At 37.7% G+C, this 17,246-nt stretch overlaps 1 protein-coding gene across 6 annotated transcripts in view; it reads right to left on the reverse strand.

The window, feature by feature from the left end:
* LOC136857976 (uncharacterized) overlaps positions 1 to 17,246 on the reverse strand; it is a 162,440-nt gene that overhangs the window by 46,070 nt on the left and 99,124 nt on the right. For all 6 annotated transcript variants that reach the window (XR_011017588.1, XM_068225387.1, XM_068225389.1 and 3 more), the window contains exon 6: positions 12,500 to 12,716. Coding sequence is in view for 5 of the 6 variants with exons in the window: in XM_068225387.1 (XP_068081488.1) it covers positions 12,500 to 12,716 (217 nt within the window). In the remaining variant the exon portion in view is untranslated. The remainder of the gene's footprint in view (positions 1 to 12,499; positions 12,717 to 17,246) is intronic.

A 17,246-nucleotide genomic window follows, 5' to 3' on the forward strand; every position in this document is an offset into this window, starting at 1 on the left:
TGTCAACAAATGTTTTTCTATACCTGCGATAAGAATTTAGGAATTGTCCCCCGGGCTCCCACCATTAACCCTGTGACTGATATATTTTGCAGTCCATATTTTTTTCTTTATAATACGAGACTGTAAGGTCACAAAAACTCTTCTTCTCTAAGTCCACTTCCAGTTGATCAGAATGCAATTTACAGTAAATTACACAGTTCAGTCAATGATCATTCCATTCTTGCTTTCCGGTTTAAAGGCTACAATATCTATTCGTCTGGTGCTTCCATTTCCTGCCAATCAAGACACTTCCTCGAAGACCATATAGCCTTGTTCTTTGAGGGCGCTGGCTATCACATGTCGAATCTTGTGGTTAAAGTCAAAGAAATATTAATCTTGTGGTGTCGACTATTCCTTAAAACATCTCCAAACGAAGAAGCACTCAGGACATGGGCAAGTGTTTCATGCTCTGTGTGCCAACGCTGAAAGAGAGTGTTATCCTGGGACCTACCCGGTAAGGAGCGAACTGCGGCAACATTAGCTGTCATCTTTGATTGCTTCCCACCATTCTAACTTCCCACCATTCTAAACATGACAGACCATGCTAATCAGATATCCACTTATTAGTTGGTATGTATTTCTTAAATAATGTGATCCCCTTATCCTTATGGAGTAATTCACTCCAGAGCAAAAATTCACATTCTCGCAATTCGGTATGAACCTTCCAGTATCAGGAAACTGAGTGTGACTCTTGATGATTAGGTCAGTCGGTTCAATGCCAAGCTCATTTGAGCAGTCATAACTCTCTGCTTTAAGATCCCTTGTGCCATTTATACAAGGGTTGTTCTCTCTACTTAAAACCTGACAGATGTTCATATGTTGAAGAAGGACTTCCCAACAGCCGCAGAAGTGACCATGCCTTGTATAGCATATGGTCTGGCATATCAGCCAGTAGTTGAAGGATCTCTTTCAGAGTGCTTTTTCTTATCTCACCTGCATCGAATAAAAACTTTTGTGGAAGTTTACACACAGGTGTGACTCTTGATGATTAGGTCAGTTGCTTCAATGCCAAGCTCATTCTCTCTGCTTTAAGATCCCTTGTGCCATTTATACAAGGGTTGTTCTCTCTATTCAAAACCTGACAGATGTTTAAATGTTGAAACAGGGCTTCCCAAGAGGCGCAGAAGTGACCAAGACCTTTGTATTTCCTTGCCATGTATAGTATATGGTCTGGCAAATCGGCCGGTAGTTGAAGGACCTCTTTCAGAGTGCTTTTTCTTATCTTACCTGCATCGGATAAAAACTTTTGTGGAAGTTTATGCATAGCTGTTGCCTGGAATGGATATATGAGTGTTGGAGTGATTGGTGAGTTTAGAATTTGGAATTTCTGGTCTGCTTGCGGCAAAGGTGAGTTAGCAAGAATTTCTACAGGGTCTTGTGGTTTTATCACGGTGGTTTAAGAGTTGTGCCCGCGGTCATGCGGTCAGCACACTATTCTCCCGGTAGCTCTATTTCTTCTCAGGGTATTCTATCTATCGCTCATAAAATCTGAGATTTTTCATTTGGTTGTTTTTAACGTGGTTTCGGAAGAGCCTCGGTCTGCTGAGACACGTATCACAGGGGAATCTATTCGCTCGAGTAAGTACCAACGGCCGAAAACCTCAAAAAAAATCTTTCATTCATCAAATCCTTCAGTTACTTATGTCTACTTAACTGAACAGCTAATTTATAAACTAGGTGTTACCAAAGAGAATTCATAACACAGACACCTTCTAGAAAATAATATAACAAGATTTATTGGAATAAAATAACGTTCAATGAAAAGTTGATGTGGATTCTGGGTAGTATAAGCTTGATAACCTGTATGCATAAGGGATCAGAGTCAGCATTGGCTCAAATAAAAGTAAAATAATTGAGATTTTTTTAAACTATTTACACTCATTCGTACTCTTCCTATTCATGCACATTCTCATTCAATGTTCAAGTTCACATTCATTATTTATGTCTATATTCGTAATCATGTTCTGAAATGAGTTTAAATTACTCTAATTATATTCAATAGATCACTGAGCAATCACAGTCTCCATTTAAATACTTCTGTCTGTTGATGTGAATACTGTCACGATAATTACATTAATTATTCTCACCACATTTAAGTCAATTCTGTGTGATAAAAACGTTTAGTTTGCTAGAATGAAGCGTAATAATAATTAAATGGGTTAAAGTCAGATTGTGAATATAAATCTGAGCATATCTTTGGTTATATGTCTCCGAAATAAACTCTAGCGTGAGTATGAAATCATAAAACTGCTCTCTTAAGTTTGCATTCATAAATCTGAACTCTAATTATTTGGTCCTTCTTCTTGAATACGCTTAAATAACAACTTACGGGCTAAGATAATGCCTACCTAGAGCCTACGACATACAGCTCCTAGCTTACCATTTTCCTACTCATTATATTCTTTAAGAACTTCAACTCAAATCATCTCTGCGTTAAAAGAAATAAATCATCTATCTAACTGTTTAGGTAGTTTCCGATCCACACACACCTCTAGCATCGGCTCGATGTGCTTTGGCTATCTCCTATTACACAATATCTCTCATGTATGTGAACTACTCAACTCATATGGTCAGTACAGAATGAAATTAATACGCATTCATATTGAAATATGTCACCGCACCAAAGAATATCATAAGTAGACTTAGCCATGAGCATAGTTAAACCATATGTTAATGAACTCTCTCGTATATGCTACACAGCTTTTACCAATGTCAGAAAAAACTGTCACGATTCACAATTCTACCATAGTACATGTTAATCTTACCTTAAAATGGGTCATCTGCGCGATGTGCTCTCTTTTAACGTACTCTTTCTATGTGACACAGAACTCACCTCATGTTAATCTAACGTAACGTTTCCTCAGCAAATAGCAATTCTTTTTCATACCGCAGCACATAAACAAGCATCTGCATTTCAAATATTCCTTAATATACTCCGAGAAATAACCATATTATAACACCATTTCAATATACATTATCACTCCACTGGCATACTTATTACCGTACACATATCGCCGATTACTAAGCATCTTAGAATTGCCTTATTGTAAAACGCATTTCAATAACCTCTTATATCTTAACAGCAATCGAAGTTCATTGCCCTCTTTCTATAAAGTAAGGAGTACGTAACTTAAATATATTCATGTCTGCTGCGCAGGTAAATCGTGACGTAATCATTGTGCAACTAATACGAGATCAATCGAAGTTTCATGACTCGTGTAGACTCACTGCTATCAGATCTTCAAAAGAAACACTTCTTTCATTTACTCATGCTAGTTTCTACTATTTCTGAGCAAGTGCGGTGGCATGTATATGATATAATAGAACTCTAATTCTACACTGCCATCTTATGTTATAGCCTTAAATATCTCACACTTCACTTTATAATTCACACACGTTCTTAATTAGTTCATAAATATCATCAATTAATCAGCACATGCCGAAATTAGAGTGCGGGTGTAGATTGAAAGAAACTACTCTACTAGAAAATGTAAAGACTTAGCTCGTTAGATGTTATATTTGGTCTGGTTGTCTCTCCATTGCTTGGATGTGGTTAGACCCTCGGTTAGGATCTGGATCTCAGGTTGGACATCGCCTTCCCGGTCATCGGCTGGTCGTCTGGTTGGCCGTTGCCTACTTCCTCATCGGATGGTCGACTGGTTGGTTGTTGCCTTCTTCCTCATCGGCTGGTCGACTGGTTGGCCGTTGCCTTCCCATCATCGGCTGGTCGTCTGGTTGGGAAGGTACCTTTCCCCAGTTCAGTCCATCTTGTAGATTTAGCAAGCAGTCATCATTCCAATTCTGCAGACAGCAAAGAAAATCCTTTCGGTGGAGAAATCAGTCATGATATATTCCATTTCTTTGATGATCTATCCCAATTGACTGTTCTAATTCTTATTCTTAGGGATGAAATTTTCTTCAATCGGAAATAAGTTCTCCGTATATATATTAATTTATGTAACAGCCTTTTCTCCAGAATTCGAAATGTACTTTTGTTCTTTATTAGATTCAACAGGGATAATCTTCTTCCCGTATGAAGTTATCGGTCCTCTGATACAGAGAGTCCTTCTTCGCCAATCGCAAAAAGGTTGTTCGTGGGATCCTGGTCAGATGTAGATCACCGTACTTTACTTATTTTTGTAATATCTCGGCTCTTCTTACACTGTGCGCCGGTGAACTATTTCGTCTGTTTTGAACGTCGATCATAAGTAGTCAATATCTTCTTCAGAAATCTTGAATAATCTTCAGATGTGAAACTTGGCTTGGAGTTGCGTCCTTCCTCTACCGATGAAAAAAATTTTTAGAGTGAAGTTTTTTTAACAATTACTCCGCTGCTATATTTTTTTGTAAAACAATCCAATTGACCCTCTACTGTCCTGTAGTGTCTTCCAAATTGGTCCGTTCCGAGACGTGCATGGTCTTCTATATACTGCATTAATGAGAAGTTCATTACGTCTAATAGATCGCATGGGCCATACCTTCCTACGCCGCCATTTTGTAAATGGTCTACGAGATGCGAACGGGCACAGAGTCAAATAACAGTTTGTCAGATAAGTTTATGCCTAGATAACATATTGGTTCACCACGGGCTTGTGTTCTTATTTCTTGTTGATTTATACTGAGGTTTTAGTCTGAATATTTCCCTCTTTTTTTTTTTTTTTTTTTTTTTTTTTTTTTTTTTTTTTTTTTTTTTTTTTTTTGATGCAGGCAGTTACAGATTTTGAGACATTTATGCTGAGGTCTATTTCATAAAACCATTGCAGGACAATTATTGTCACTTCAGCTGCTGCTTCCACACTGTTACTAATGATTACCGTGTCATCTGCGAAACTCATGATCGTCAGTCTTTGTTCACCTTTCATTAGAGGGAAACCATACTGACTATCTATGGATTACTCAGATAATTCTGCAAGAATGTGATCTGTTGATAAATTATACAGAACAGGAGATGGTGGAAACTGTGCAATACACCACGTTTAAATTGGATGAGATCAATTTTCTGGTTTCGTGTTTCAATCTGTGTACTGTTATCTTCTAGTAAATTCATAATAAATTGGTCAATTTATTGGGAATATCTGTTGATTGAAGAGTCTTCCTTAGATGGAGGCACCCAGCATTGTCAAAAGCTTTTCTGATGTCTAAAAACAATATGCAGATATCGTGCTTTTACTTTAGCTGAACGCAAAACTGCCTCTAATATTGACGTGTTTAGATGTGTACCTGGGGAGTTACCGGTACTTAATCCCCACTGGTTCTGTCTGAAACTAATATATTTACAAAACCTTTGCTCTAGTACCCTTTCAATTGCCCTCCGAATTATGCTACAGATGGTTACTGGACGCCAGTTAGCTGAACAAACATTGCATCCTCCTTTATGAATAAGAACTGTCGTGGCTCTTTTCAGAGCGGACAGTACATAGCTGGTTTGCAGCATTCCAGTACCAATCAATGAATTAATTTCATGGGCAATCTGTCCTAAATTGTCCATACAATGATGTGATGGGGACTGCCGGCCGTGTCAACTGAAATTCTCTTTATTGTAGCATTTACCTCTTCTTTGGAAATGGAATTAAAAATTTTGTTTTGCTCAATAAGTTCAGCTTCATTAACTTTCAAAGAGTATTCTGGTCTCACCTTATCACTGGGTTTGGAAAAGTATGTATGTATGTATGCAATTTCTGTCTAGAGAGCATAAATGTACGTCACATCCAAATACTGTCCGAATAGTCTTCCTACGTTGACTGTAATATTGGAACTGAGTTAACTGATAAAAATATTTCCCCTTTCGTTTCTTTTTGTCTCTCTCATTAGCTCATTCTGGATTGGAACTAGTTTTATATGATTGCTGAAAAACCACATCACGTTTTCTTTTTCTGGCTTCGTACTAATTCTGAGTAGACGTTTAGGACCAGGAAGAAGGTGTATCACTGTAGCAAGGAATGACAGAAAGTTACTTAGTAATGTATCAAAGACATTATTCATATCTGAGGTGAATTTTGCTTTCCAGTTACTTAATTCCTTGTATATGCATGTTCAGTTTAAGGACACTTCCTCTAAAGCATTGATAATTCGTCATTATATGAATTTTTCATCTAAACAGTGTTATGTAGCTGAAGATGCTTATAATATATGAAACATGTACCACTTTTAACCAATAAGTTGCCTTAAGCAATTTAGTGTATCGACAAGGTGGAAAATAAAAAATAGTTGTGAATCTGTGGAAGTGTGATATGGACCACGAAGGTGATTTTGTGTAATTCAATTTAATAGGCTGAAAGTTTATTTCGATAACAAAACATATCATGGGGAATAATGACAGGAACTGGAAACAGGAACTGGAATATTGTTTTAAATCTAATGAAATTAGTGTTCAGCGATAACAATGACATAGAAATAACTGACCAAAAGTTCATGTGAAGTGGTCATTCCTTCCAGACTAATAATTTGGACTTCGGCACAACTGAACATATGTAAGCACTCCAAATTTTCTCCCTCTGACTTGTATTGTGTAATAACAAAAGCAAGAAAAAAATTTGTGTAGGTTATGTCATCTGCATGGCACTGGGTGATTTAGGCATGGGGTTTACCTGCAACAAAAGAAATAAAACTCTATTTGCAATGTGAACAGTTTAGTATCAACTTACATCAATCTTCTACATCTTCCTTGCATGTTAGATAATGTCGTTGTGCCTCAGTGGCCTTCTCTCATGGTGCTAAATATGATGACACAACAGCATCATGGGACTGATTTACCGGTGAACCACTGGAAGCTTCATCGTGGCATAATTTCTGATTGGATGGAGATATCCTCTAGCTTTTTCACCATTGTATTCAACGTACCAAACTCTCTTTATAGTATAATTTGATTGGCGAGTGTTGGTAAAATTTTGTAGCACATTTTCAAAAAATCACAGTCACTTATTCACAAACTGTACTTGTATTCAGTATAAAGTCACTTATTTTTATATTTATTATGCTGTCTATTTGCAAACAAAACAAGACCAGAATCTTTTATAAATCAATTGGTATGCTCACATGCTATGGTGCTCCACATAATCACACATAATCAAGTGCTCAAACCAGGAGGGCCATGCAGGGAAAGGTTGCATCGTAGTGCTGAATTTATCATTGTGGCATTTAGCTGAGGCCTAGAGTTACCTATCAAAATCAGAACATCAGATGTATCACTCAAAGCTTGTCTGAAACAGCCTATGTTAAATAGGTTGATTTTCATAATACCAACTTTCCTTTCATGTGAGACATCACGTCAAAAAGAAACTTCCTTACACCTCACTCAAATGAGTGGACAAAGACTTCTTATGCCTAGGGGGTGGGGGCAGTAGAATACATCCACAGTATCCCCTACCTGTAATAAGAGGTGAGTACAAGGGAAAACCTCAGGGGCTCTCATCTCCCTTGGACAACTCTTCTCCTTTTCCAAACCCAGCGTGTGTTTCCACTGAATACTGTTCCCGACTTTGAGCGAACTGCATTGTAGGTGCATGCAAGCTTTACTCTTAACATTACTTGACATTAACGGATGTTCATTATAGCAGTCGTTAGTTGAATGTCCGAGTAAAATTGTGTACGTTTTCAATATTTTGCCATGTTATTGTACTGCAAATCAACAATGGATACCACCCAGTAAAAACATTAAAAAACTGTGACATTAGCTGAGCAAACATCTATGATGCAAAGACAAACTGTTTCAAAATGTGGTGTTGGTGTGGCAACAGTAAATTCAGTTTTCAAGCAATATAAAAAAACTGGATCCCTTTCATCACTGAAAGAACGAAATTGTGGTCGTAAGCACAAGACTACAACCAAAAGAAGACCGTTTACTCATTAGGAAGAGTAAACTAAGCTCCAGACTCAGCTGTTGACCTGAACCAAGAATAAAGTCAGAGTAGGCAAAATGTTCATGTTATAAAAGTTGAGCACACAGACTAGCAAAGAAGCAGTTGATATGAACTAAACTCCATGCAGACTGGGCTGTGGAAGACTGAAAGAAAGTTGTATTTTCAGATGAAAGCTATTTCGATGTTTGCGGTCAGCATGTTCCTTATGAGTGTAGAGAAATATCACAGCAAATGTCACTGGCCCATATTCAACAAGCATATGTTCTGGTGATGTTTTACCAACAAGGGGCCAGGATCTTTAGTCCCAATTAAGGGTATAATGTACAGTGACCAGTACAAAGAAATATTTTTAATAAGGGTCGTACTTTAGTTACAAAAAAAATGATAATAGTGTTTTTCAAAATGATCTTGCACATGCCACATATCCAAAAAAAAAAAGTGAACAAATTCTTTCAAAACAAACACATTCAAGCACTGTCTTAGACCAGTAAGTCACCTGATATTAACCACACTAAAAATTTATGAAGAGAATGGCAAAATTGGATAGATCAATGAAAGTGAGCATGATACATTTGCTAATCAAGGTGTGGTTTGATGATGAAGAGATGAAAAAATATTTGCTGAAAATTAGTGGAATCCAAGCCAAAACATATTGCTGCTGTTTTTAAAAACAAAAGAGGGCATATCAAGTAATAAAATATGATTTTCTGAAATTTCAGAACTTTCAGTAGTTTTTCAGCACTTTTATTAAGAGAATATATTCATATATTTTCTTCTGATTAATTTTCATGCTGCTTTGATTTGTGAGACCTAGATAGTCTTTTATTTTCCTACCTCTTGTAGCCCTTCTCTTCCTTTTACCAATACCTTCATTCTTCAAAGGGTCGGACATCTTCCTTTTTCACTTCTGAATAGTGTCAAGAGACTGTCCAGCTGTAATAATGTTATTTATTTTTACGTCCCACTAACTACTTTTACAGGTTTCATAGATGCCAAGATGTTGAAATTTTGTTTTGCAGGAGTTCTTTTACATCCCAGTAAATCTACCGACACAAGGCTGATGTATTTGAGCACCTTCAAATACCACCGAACTGAACCAGAATGGAACCTGCCAGGTGGGGGTCAGAAGGCCAGCACCTCAACTGTCTGAGCCACTCTGCCTAGCAGTGTCCAGGCAGAAGACTGGTTGGAAGACCGAGGAAAAGGTGGGAGGACCAACTGAGGGGAGACGTGGAGAGCAGCAGATACAAATGGGAATTTGCCATAGGCAATGAAAACTCATTTACAACCACCCTAATCAGAATGCTCAAAAGGCTAAATAATAACTATTATGATGATTATTATGATGACTGAATTGTATCAACTTAACCTTCTGTAATACACTGACATGTCGCAGGTTATGGGATAGGGGTCTAGTATTGTGTAGGATATCCTTCAGCTTGTCCAAGTGCAGAAAATCGTCACTGCATTGATTCCATAAGTGGAAGAAACACCTGTAAGAGATTCTGACCCATGGTGTTGGGATAGCTACCCACAGCTTCTTGCTATATGTAAATACAGCGTCTTCAGTGTGAATGGATCTCACCACCATGTCATATTAATGCTCAACAGGGTTCGTATCAGGTGAATGAGGTGGCTACAGCAGTCACTGAAACTCTCCAAAATCCTCCTCAAACCAATTATGGACAACTTGGACCCGATGACACGGTGCATTATCCTGCTAGAATGTCATCATTGCAGTGGTACCTGAAGTCCATGGAGGGCTGCAAGTGTTCACCATATGCATCTGATACCTCCTGCTTTGAATGTGGATGTGATTTGAGCCAGTATGGCTTGTCTGTTACCAAGGACAATTCTAGCCAGACGCCTTAATCGTGATAATTAAGCATCCATGGTCGGCACTGAGCTGTTCACTGTGAGTGATAATGCCTTCCATGACATATTCCCAATACACATGCAATGTCACTGATCGAGGAAAGTAAAGTATCCATACAACAATGGAGTCTTCCGTTCACCTGGTCCCCACTATCATGCCCCATTTGAAAGATGATAATTCACATCGCCTTACCACGACCAGCACAGACAGTGTGTTTACACTCACTCTCAAGCTGTCAGATTACATACAAGTCTGCATACTTCCAAGATGTCACGGTATGGTGGCACCAACTTTAAATACGGCTATCCCATGACTTACGGCATGTGAGCGTACTTAGGCCTATAATTTTTAGTACAATTCAACAGTTTTACACTATTGTGGTTCATTTTTATTAAACTAACTAACCCCATGGCACTACAGCCCTGAAGAGCCTTGGCCTACCAAGTGACCGCTGCTCACGTGGTCAGCACGACGAATCCCCTCAGCCATTATTCTTGGCTTTCCAGACAGTGAATTTTTATTATTTATCATAAATCATTATCCCTAAGCTGTTTACAGGCAAGGTGGTGTATGTCACTTTAGGTCCTTACAAGGCAAGAGTAGGGGTATATAACTGGCCACAATGACTGCATACTGTTTGAATGATGTATTTTGGATACACCCTGTGTGAAAGTATTTCTCAAATCACTTTACTTTTTAAAAAAAATTACAATTCTAATAATAGGCTTTATATCCCAAAACAACTATAGCATGCCCCAAATTTTTTAAAAAAAAGTATTTTTGACCTACTCTAGAGACACGTGTATTTAACTGAAAAATATATGAACAATATTTGGTTATATACAGCCCCATGTGTATTAATCGGAACAAGGTTTTTCTTGTTTGTTTTTCTAACTTCCAATGGTTGTCCACAGAGCCCATGCCTTCCCATGCTTTCTATGCTTTGTTTTCATTGATTGAATAGTAATTGCTCTGTGTGACAGCTGTTTTATGAGAAAGTGAATTTATATGCATGTGTAGTATATTTGAGGAATGCTGTAGTTGGCCCTAGGGGCTCTAAACTTGGGAGCATGGGTTGGCAACCACAGGACCCTTAACTGAGTCCTGGCATTACTTCCACTTACTTATGCCAGGCTCATCACTTTAATCTATCCTATTCAACCTCCCTTGGTCAACTCTTGTTCTTTTCTGATCCTGACGGTATTAGGTGTCAAGGTGTGGGGGAATCTTCCAATTTCACACCCTTCGTGGCCCTTGTCTTTCTTTGGCTGATACCTTCATTTTTCAAAGCGTTTGACTCCTTCCACTTTGTCCATCTGATTAGTTTTAACAAAGATGGTTGGCCAGTTGTACTTTCTCCTAAAACCACCCCCCACCACCACCACCACCACCACCACCGCTACCACCACCGCCACCACCACCACCACCACCATTGTGGTTCCCATGTGAGATTCATAATATCTGTCCTCAACAGATTCAATTACCAGGAGGCATAGTACAATACTGTAGCATTATACCAAACTATCTGTCAGAGTAAATACTATAAATCAAGTTAAGGGGCACAATCAGACTGGCTCAAGTTCACCCAAGAAAAAAAGGGAAACTCTATCAGAAAAGAAAACTATGCTAAATAATGACCTCTTTCTCCTCAAAAGCAAAATAATTAATGTTCACCGCTGTGCATTTGCCTCTTAAGTTAGGTGGTCATTCTACACTTTTAGCAGCTGCAAAGGAAACCTGTAAACCTACAAAGGAACATCATCTAACAGGAGAAATGCACAGGAAACATCACTTGAGGGCATGTTGTCATCAGGATTGGACAACAGAAGAATAGAAGAAAGTTGGTGTTTTTTCTTATTTTATTTTATGAAAGTCACTTTGAATTACAGGGACAGAGAATTCAATATGTTAGCCGAGTGAAGAACAAGCCAATAAATTCAGCACTTCTTCAACACACTGTAAAACAACCCATAAAGATGATGTTTTGGGAGGGTTTCACGGCCGTAGCTGTGTTGAAACACCGGACCCCGTGAGATCTCCGAAGTTAAGCAACATTGGGCGTGGTCAGGAGTTGGATGGGTTGCCACGCGCTGTTGGTGGGGGGTAAGGGAATGGAGGAGTGGAAAGGAACTGGCCACCCTATCGCACGTAAACTCCGGCTCAGGAACACCTCTGTGAAGGTTCGGACCTGCCTTCGGGCAGAATAACCCTTACCTTACCACGCTTGAAGGTCTGTGACCTTTAGTGTCAGTCAATAGCATAATGAAAGTGACCATCACATCGAAACTCTGGAGAGTTCTTCATAAACTGTTGAGAAGGTTTCCAGGTAAGTGACAATTTTTCAGCAAGACTTGGCTCCTTGCTAGACTTCAAAGAAAGTGAAAAAATTCTTCAGTAATAAAAATATTTGTGTGCTCAAGTAGCCAGGATACTTTCCTGACATTAATCCCATACAAAAGGAGACTCGTGAAACATGACTGTTCCACAAAAATTCAAATGATAAAGAGTCCCCAACCAGAGTGTTTCTAGGTTGATGAGCTTAAAAAAAATGTGCTCAAAGCTTGCAGAAACCATTCCAAACTACATAATGAAACTTACAAAACTATTAGGAAACATTACAGGTATGAAGTGAACTAAAAAGTTTTTAAAAACATAAAATGTGTATGTTATTGTTTTGCTCCGATTAACATACATGGGACTGTAATTTATGCAGTTCAGTACATACTTTCAATCCACTGTTCATCAACATACTGCAAAAACTCTAACATCTGATCCCACAGCTCGCCTTCTAATTCATCCATAAGAAAAGTTACTATCTCACTAAGACCAGAAGAAATGAGCGTAGATGGTAGTACTGGCAACGCCATGGCCATCCTTGCACCCAAGAGAGCACTGCTATCCTCAGCCAAAAGAGGAACTGTCTGCAATCTTCTCCACAGAGCCTGGAATCATGAACAATTATTGCAAAATTTGAAAGAAACTCACAACACTATAACTAGAGGCATGATTGTTTCGTATTAAATAAGTGCAACAAAAAAAATAAATTATATATCGTTATGAATCATATGATTATAATTAAGAAAACTGATATTGTTTTTGCAAATTACACCAAATTAAAGTTTTAAGGTCCATTTAAAGAGAAATTTACTTATTATGCAATCTAAATGAATCATATGATTATGATTAAGAAAATAGTGATACTGTTTTTGCAAATTACAGCAAATTAAAGTTATATGGTCCATTTAAATAGAAATTTACTTATTCTGTGATCTGTGCAAAACTGCAGCGGAAATTCATGAAGTTTGAAAATATGTTCCAATATTACGTGTGTGAAGAGGGATGGAAGACAGAATAAGGATTTCTCAACTCAACAGAAATATTTGTTTGTTTTAATTTCCTAGGAAATCCCTAAATGGTATGGCCAAATAGGGTGAAAGATTACATAAGGAATAATGAAAAAATGAAATGTCATATGGCTTTTAGTGCCGGGATATCCCAGGACAGGTACGGCTCGCCAGGTGCAGGTCTTTCAATTTGACGCCTGTAGGCAACCTGCGCGTCGTGATGAGGATGAAATGATGAAGAAAACACATACACCCAGCCCTCGTGCCAATGGAATTAACCAATCAAGGTTAAAAACCCTGACCCGGCCGGGAATCGAACCCGGGACCCTCTGAACCGAAGGCCAGTACGCTGACCATTCAGCCAACGAGTCGGACAGGAATAATGAAAGATCATAAATATTATTTCTATTCATATATCTTCCACCATAAATAATTCATAAATTGCATGAATGTAACTTTTGTGAATAATTTTGGAAAATGGTAAAAAGCAAAATTCAAGCAATGGGGAAGCCGAGTTTCACGAAATAAACCCCCAAAAAATGTGTTCCTTTCTGTGAAATTGCACATAAATTAATGCCAAAAAAAAATCATGCCTCAAACTACAACTCAGTTATTCATTATTTAATGTTCTTATGTATTTTAGAAGAATAAAATTGCACAGTATGAAGAACAAACAGGATCAATCAGGATTAAAAAGGATTTTCAAGTGGGAAAAAAACTGCACAAAAATGTAAAGACTGTCATTTTCCATAATTGTAAGCAGTACCTATATCCCTAATAGAATAGGAATTCACTCCTATCCAGAGTATATATCCTGAACAGTAAATCTATATCACTTATTGATAAATGATACAGTAAACAGAAAACTAAGAGTACTTAATCAGTGTCATCTCACTTCAGGCAAACAATGCAACCAATATTGTAGTGTAATGTGACAGTCAATATCACGATCAAAGCCACAAAATCTCCAGTCCTACATAGAATTCAAACCACAGGGACATACGTTTTCATTTCAAAAATCTCCACATGCACTGATTGAGATTCGAACCACTGTTAATCTATCACCTGATTATCATGGCTATTCACTTTAATGCAACCAGTATTCAGAGTATATATAGGTAGATGTACAGTTGCTCAAAAAAGAATGAGTGCATGGTATTGTAGAAGTTCCTTGCAGATACACTTTTCTCAGAAACAACAGAACCTATAGATATAATGTTTGTTGTGGTTATCCATGGGTTTGCGTTATATGGGAGGTGAACAATATTTTCATAATAATTAAGTCTGATAAAATATTAAATGCAACAGACATACAATACCATGCACTCATTCCTTTCTTGAGCAGTCATAAAACACAAGTCAAATGAGAATGACATAAATAAGTAACAATAAGATCTTGATAATGTGCCTCTGTGGTGCAATGTAAATAGAATGTCTGTAAATGTACAGAAGTGTAAATATCTCTGCCTGAGTAGAGCAAGAACAGTGTTACACCAAATTTCACTACGTGGTAAAAACCTGATGCACCTCAATAAAATTGCTTGCCATTCACATTTGCAGCAATTTAAAATGGAACAAGTATGTGGAGGAAATAAGGTGCAAAGCATACAGAACCTTGGGATTTTTCCACTGATCTCTATTGGAAGATAGAAAGAAAGCAATTCACACACCCTACTTGACATTAGCATGGCCAATATTATTGTAAGGGCTTCCTCCCTGGACCCTCCTCTACAGTAGAGAACATGGCAAAACTAAGAGTAGTACAACACCGAGCAGAATGACTAACTGATCAACACAGTCATTTAAATACAGCCAGGTCACTGCTCCCCATAACAGCTCTCTGTAAACAAACAGATATTGCTCTTCTGAGAAATTCCCTTGCAGGTAACATTCACATCAACCCTTTACACTGCTTACAGATTAATACCATTCTGCCTAAAAAGGTCAAGGTGTCTCCCTTTTCCCTCCACTTACAAGAACAGCATTTTATCAAAGTGGCTACTTTATTCATTCTGCTCAGCTTTGGCATGATTTCACACCACAGAAAAAAAGAAAAATCCACCAAAAAAGTTTGCACAGAGGTAAAAAGAATGTATATTTAACGAAACCTTCTGTAAATAACATAATTTTCTATTAGTGTGAAGCTTCAGTATGCATGGGATGGTGGATGAATGTGTGAAGCTGTAACATGGTTATGAGTGAGTTACCCTAGCTGGAATATCTGTGGGGATTCATGAGTAAATAGAATTACTTGAATATACAACAGATCTTAAGAATATTAATTATGTAAATAAAACATCTATGTAAATACAGTAACTGTATATGAGCAAATTCTGTAGTCTATAGTTATAATTATTTAATAGTAATTTCAAGTGGGCAATATGCTCTTCTTCACTTCTGAGTTCAGTCAGACACTGTAACTTTGTTGTTCAACACATGCTCTGTTCAAACAGCAGATGATTCATAAATTGCCTTACCATATTTTGACAATAATTATGTGCCTTGTGTTTTTCTTTCACAGCTGACTTCTGAGATGGATGTGCAGAAGTGTAAAGAAAACATGAAAGAAGATTATATTTTATAAATTATAGGGGATGGTGATGAGCCTGACTTTTATGAGTATCGTGAGTATAAGATGCAGTGAAACAAGCCATTGTCAAGTTCTGGTGAAAGAGCCAAAACAAAACTATTACTAACGTTGCTGTTCTATGACTGTTCAGCAGCTGTGTAAATATAAGGTATTTTTACCCTACTTCAACTATAGTGAAAACATCCAGAAAAATCTGGTACGGGCCATGCATAATGCTGAAAAGAACTTGGAAGTGAAAAGTTTAAGCAAGTTTAAGCAAGTTTAAGTCAACAACTGTTCCTTTCTGATCATAACAGTATTGTTTGTGAAGCCTGGGAATTCCTTAATTTTCCTGCCTTTTTTGGTCCTCTTTTTTTCCCACCTGACATCCTCATTCAATGAGGTCAAAATTGTTATTATTATTCCTTCATTGATTAACATTACAGGAGGCTGATAAATTATTTTCACCTTTGAACAGCAACCACCACCAATGAATGGTGTTTGAATGACTGTCTTTAACACACCTCACGCATGTAATTTTTCAGCCTTAGAAAACAAGAAAGTTGCCCAGATCACTCTGTGTGATCTTAGCAAATCCTTTCATTGTGTCTCCCACTCAGTTTTAATTTGAAAAATGAATGACTAGGTGTTAAGGATGAACAAGAGAACAATATAGTTTGCTACCTGAGCAATCAAAAGCCAGCAGTTGAAGTGGGAGGAGTTCGATCAACAGAACTCCATATACAACCTGGAGTTCAATAAGGCTCTGTGCTAGGTCCTTTTCTATTTCTTTATAAATGCCTACTGCCTGTTCAGTTTTATATGCCGATACAAAATGCAAACTCGTGTCCTCATCTCGAGGTGGTGCAGCTCTTTTTTCAGGCACACCCCCATTGCAGGTGAACTGCGTGTACCATTTCAACCACATACCAGCCTCCTGCCATTCTTAAATTTCTGGCAGTACCGGGAATTGAACCCGGGCCCCCGAGGACGGCATCTAATAACACTAATCATTACGCTGCAGAGGCAGACACATGCCAATGATACTACATTTTTAAATGAGGCTACGATAGTTGAAGAGTACAATGTGCTATGTAAGCAAACATTGAACATGGCAGTTGAATGGCTTCTGTGAACAAACTCACAGTAAATGATAAAACGACTCAGTCAATTATATTTAATTTAAATAAAAATCAATTAAATCATGATAATCAACATGTGAAATTATTGGGAACACATTTAGATCCAAACTTGAACTGGAATGCTCACATACACTTTATTTCAAGTAAACTATCAAAGGTAGTGTGTCTCTTGAGAGCTATCAGAGATACCGTTCCTAGTAAATATATTATAAATATCTACTTTCACAGCATTATCCAATACAGAATTCTACTGTGGAGAAACTGCAGCCACATTTCTGATATTTTACTTCTCCAGAAAAGGGCATTACATAATCAAGATCTCCTACAATGGTGCCCTGTCATGACTGTTGTGAACACATAAGCTCACCAGACAAAAAATTAGTCACACCTGGAGAAATAATTAGAAGCATCATTTAA

This window comes from Anabrus simplex, chromosome 1, assembly GCF_040414725.1.
Source record: "Anabrus simplex isolate iqAnaSimp1 chromosome 1, ASM4041472v1, whole genome shotgun sequence".
Taxonomy (NCBI): Eukaryota; Metazoa; Arthropoda; class Insecta; order Orthoptera; family Tettigoniidae; genus Anabrus; species Anabrus simplex.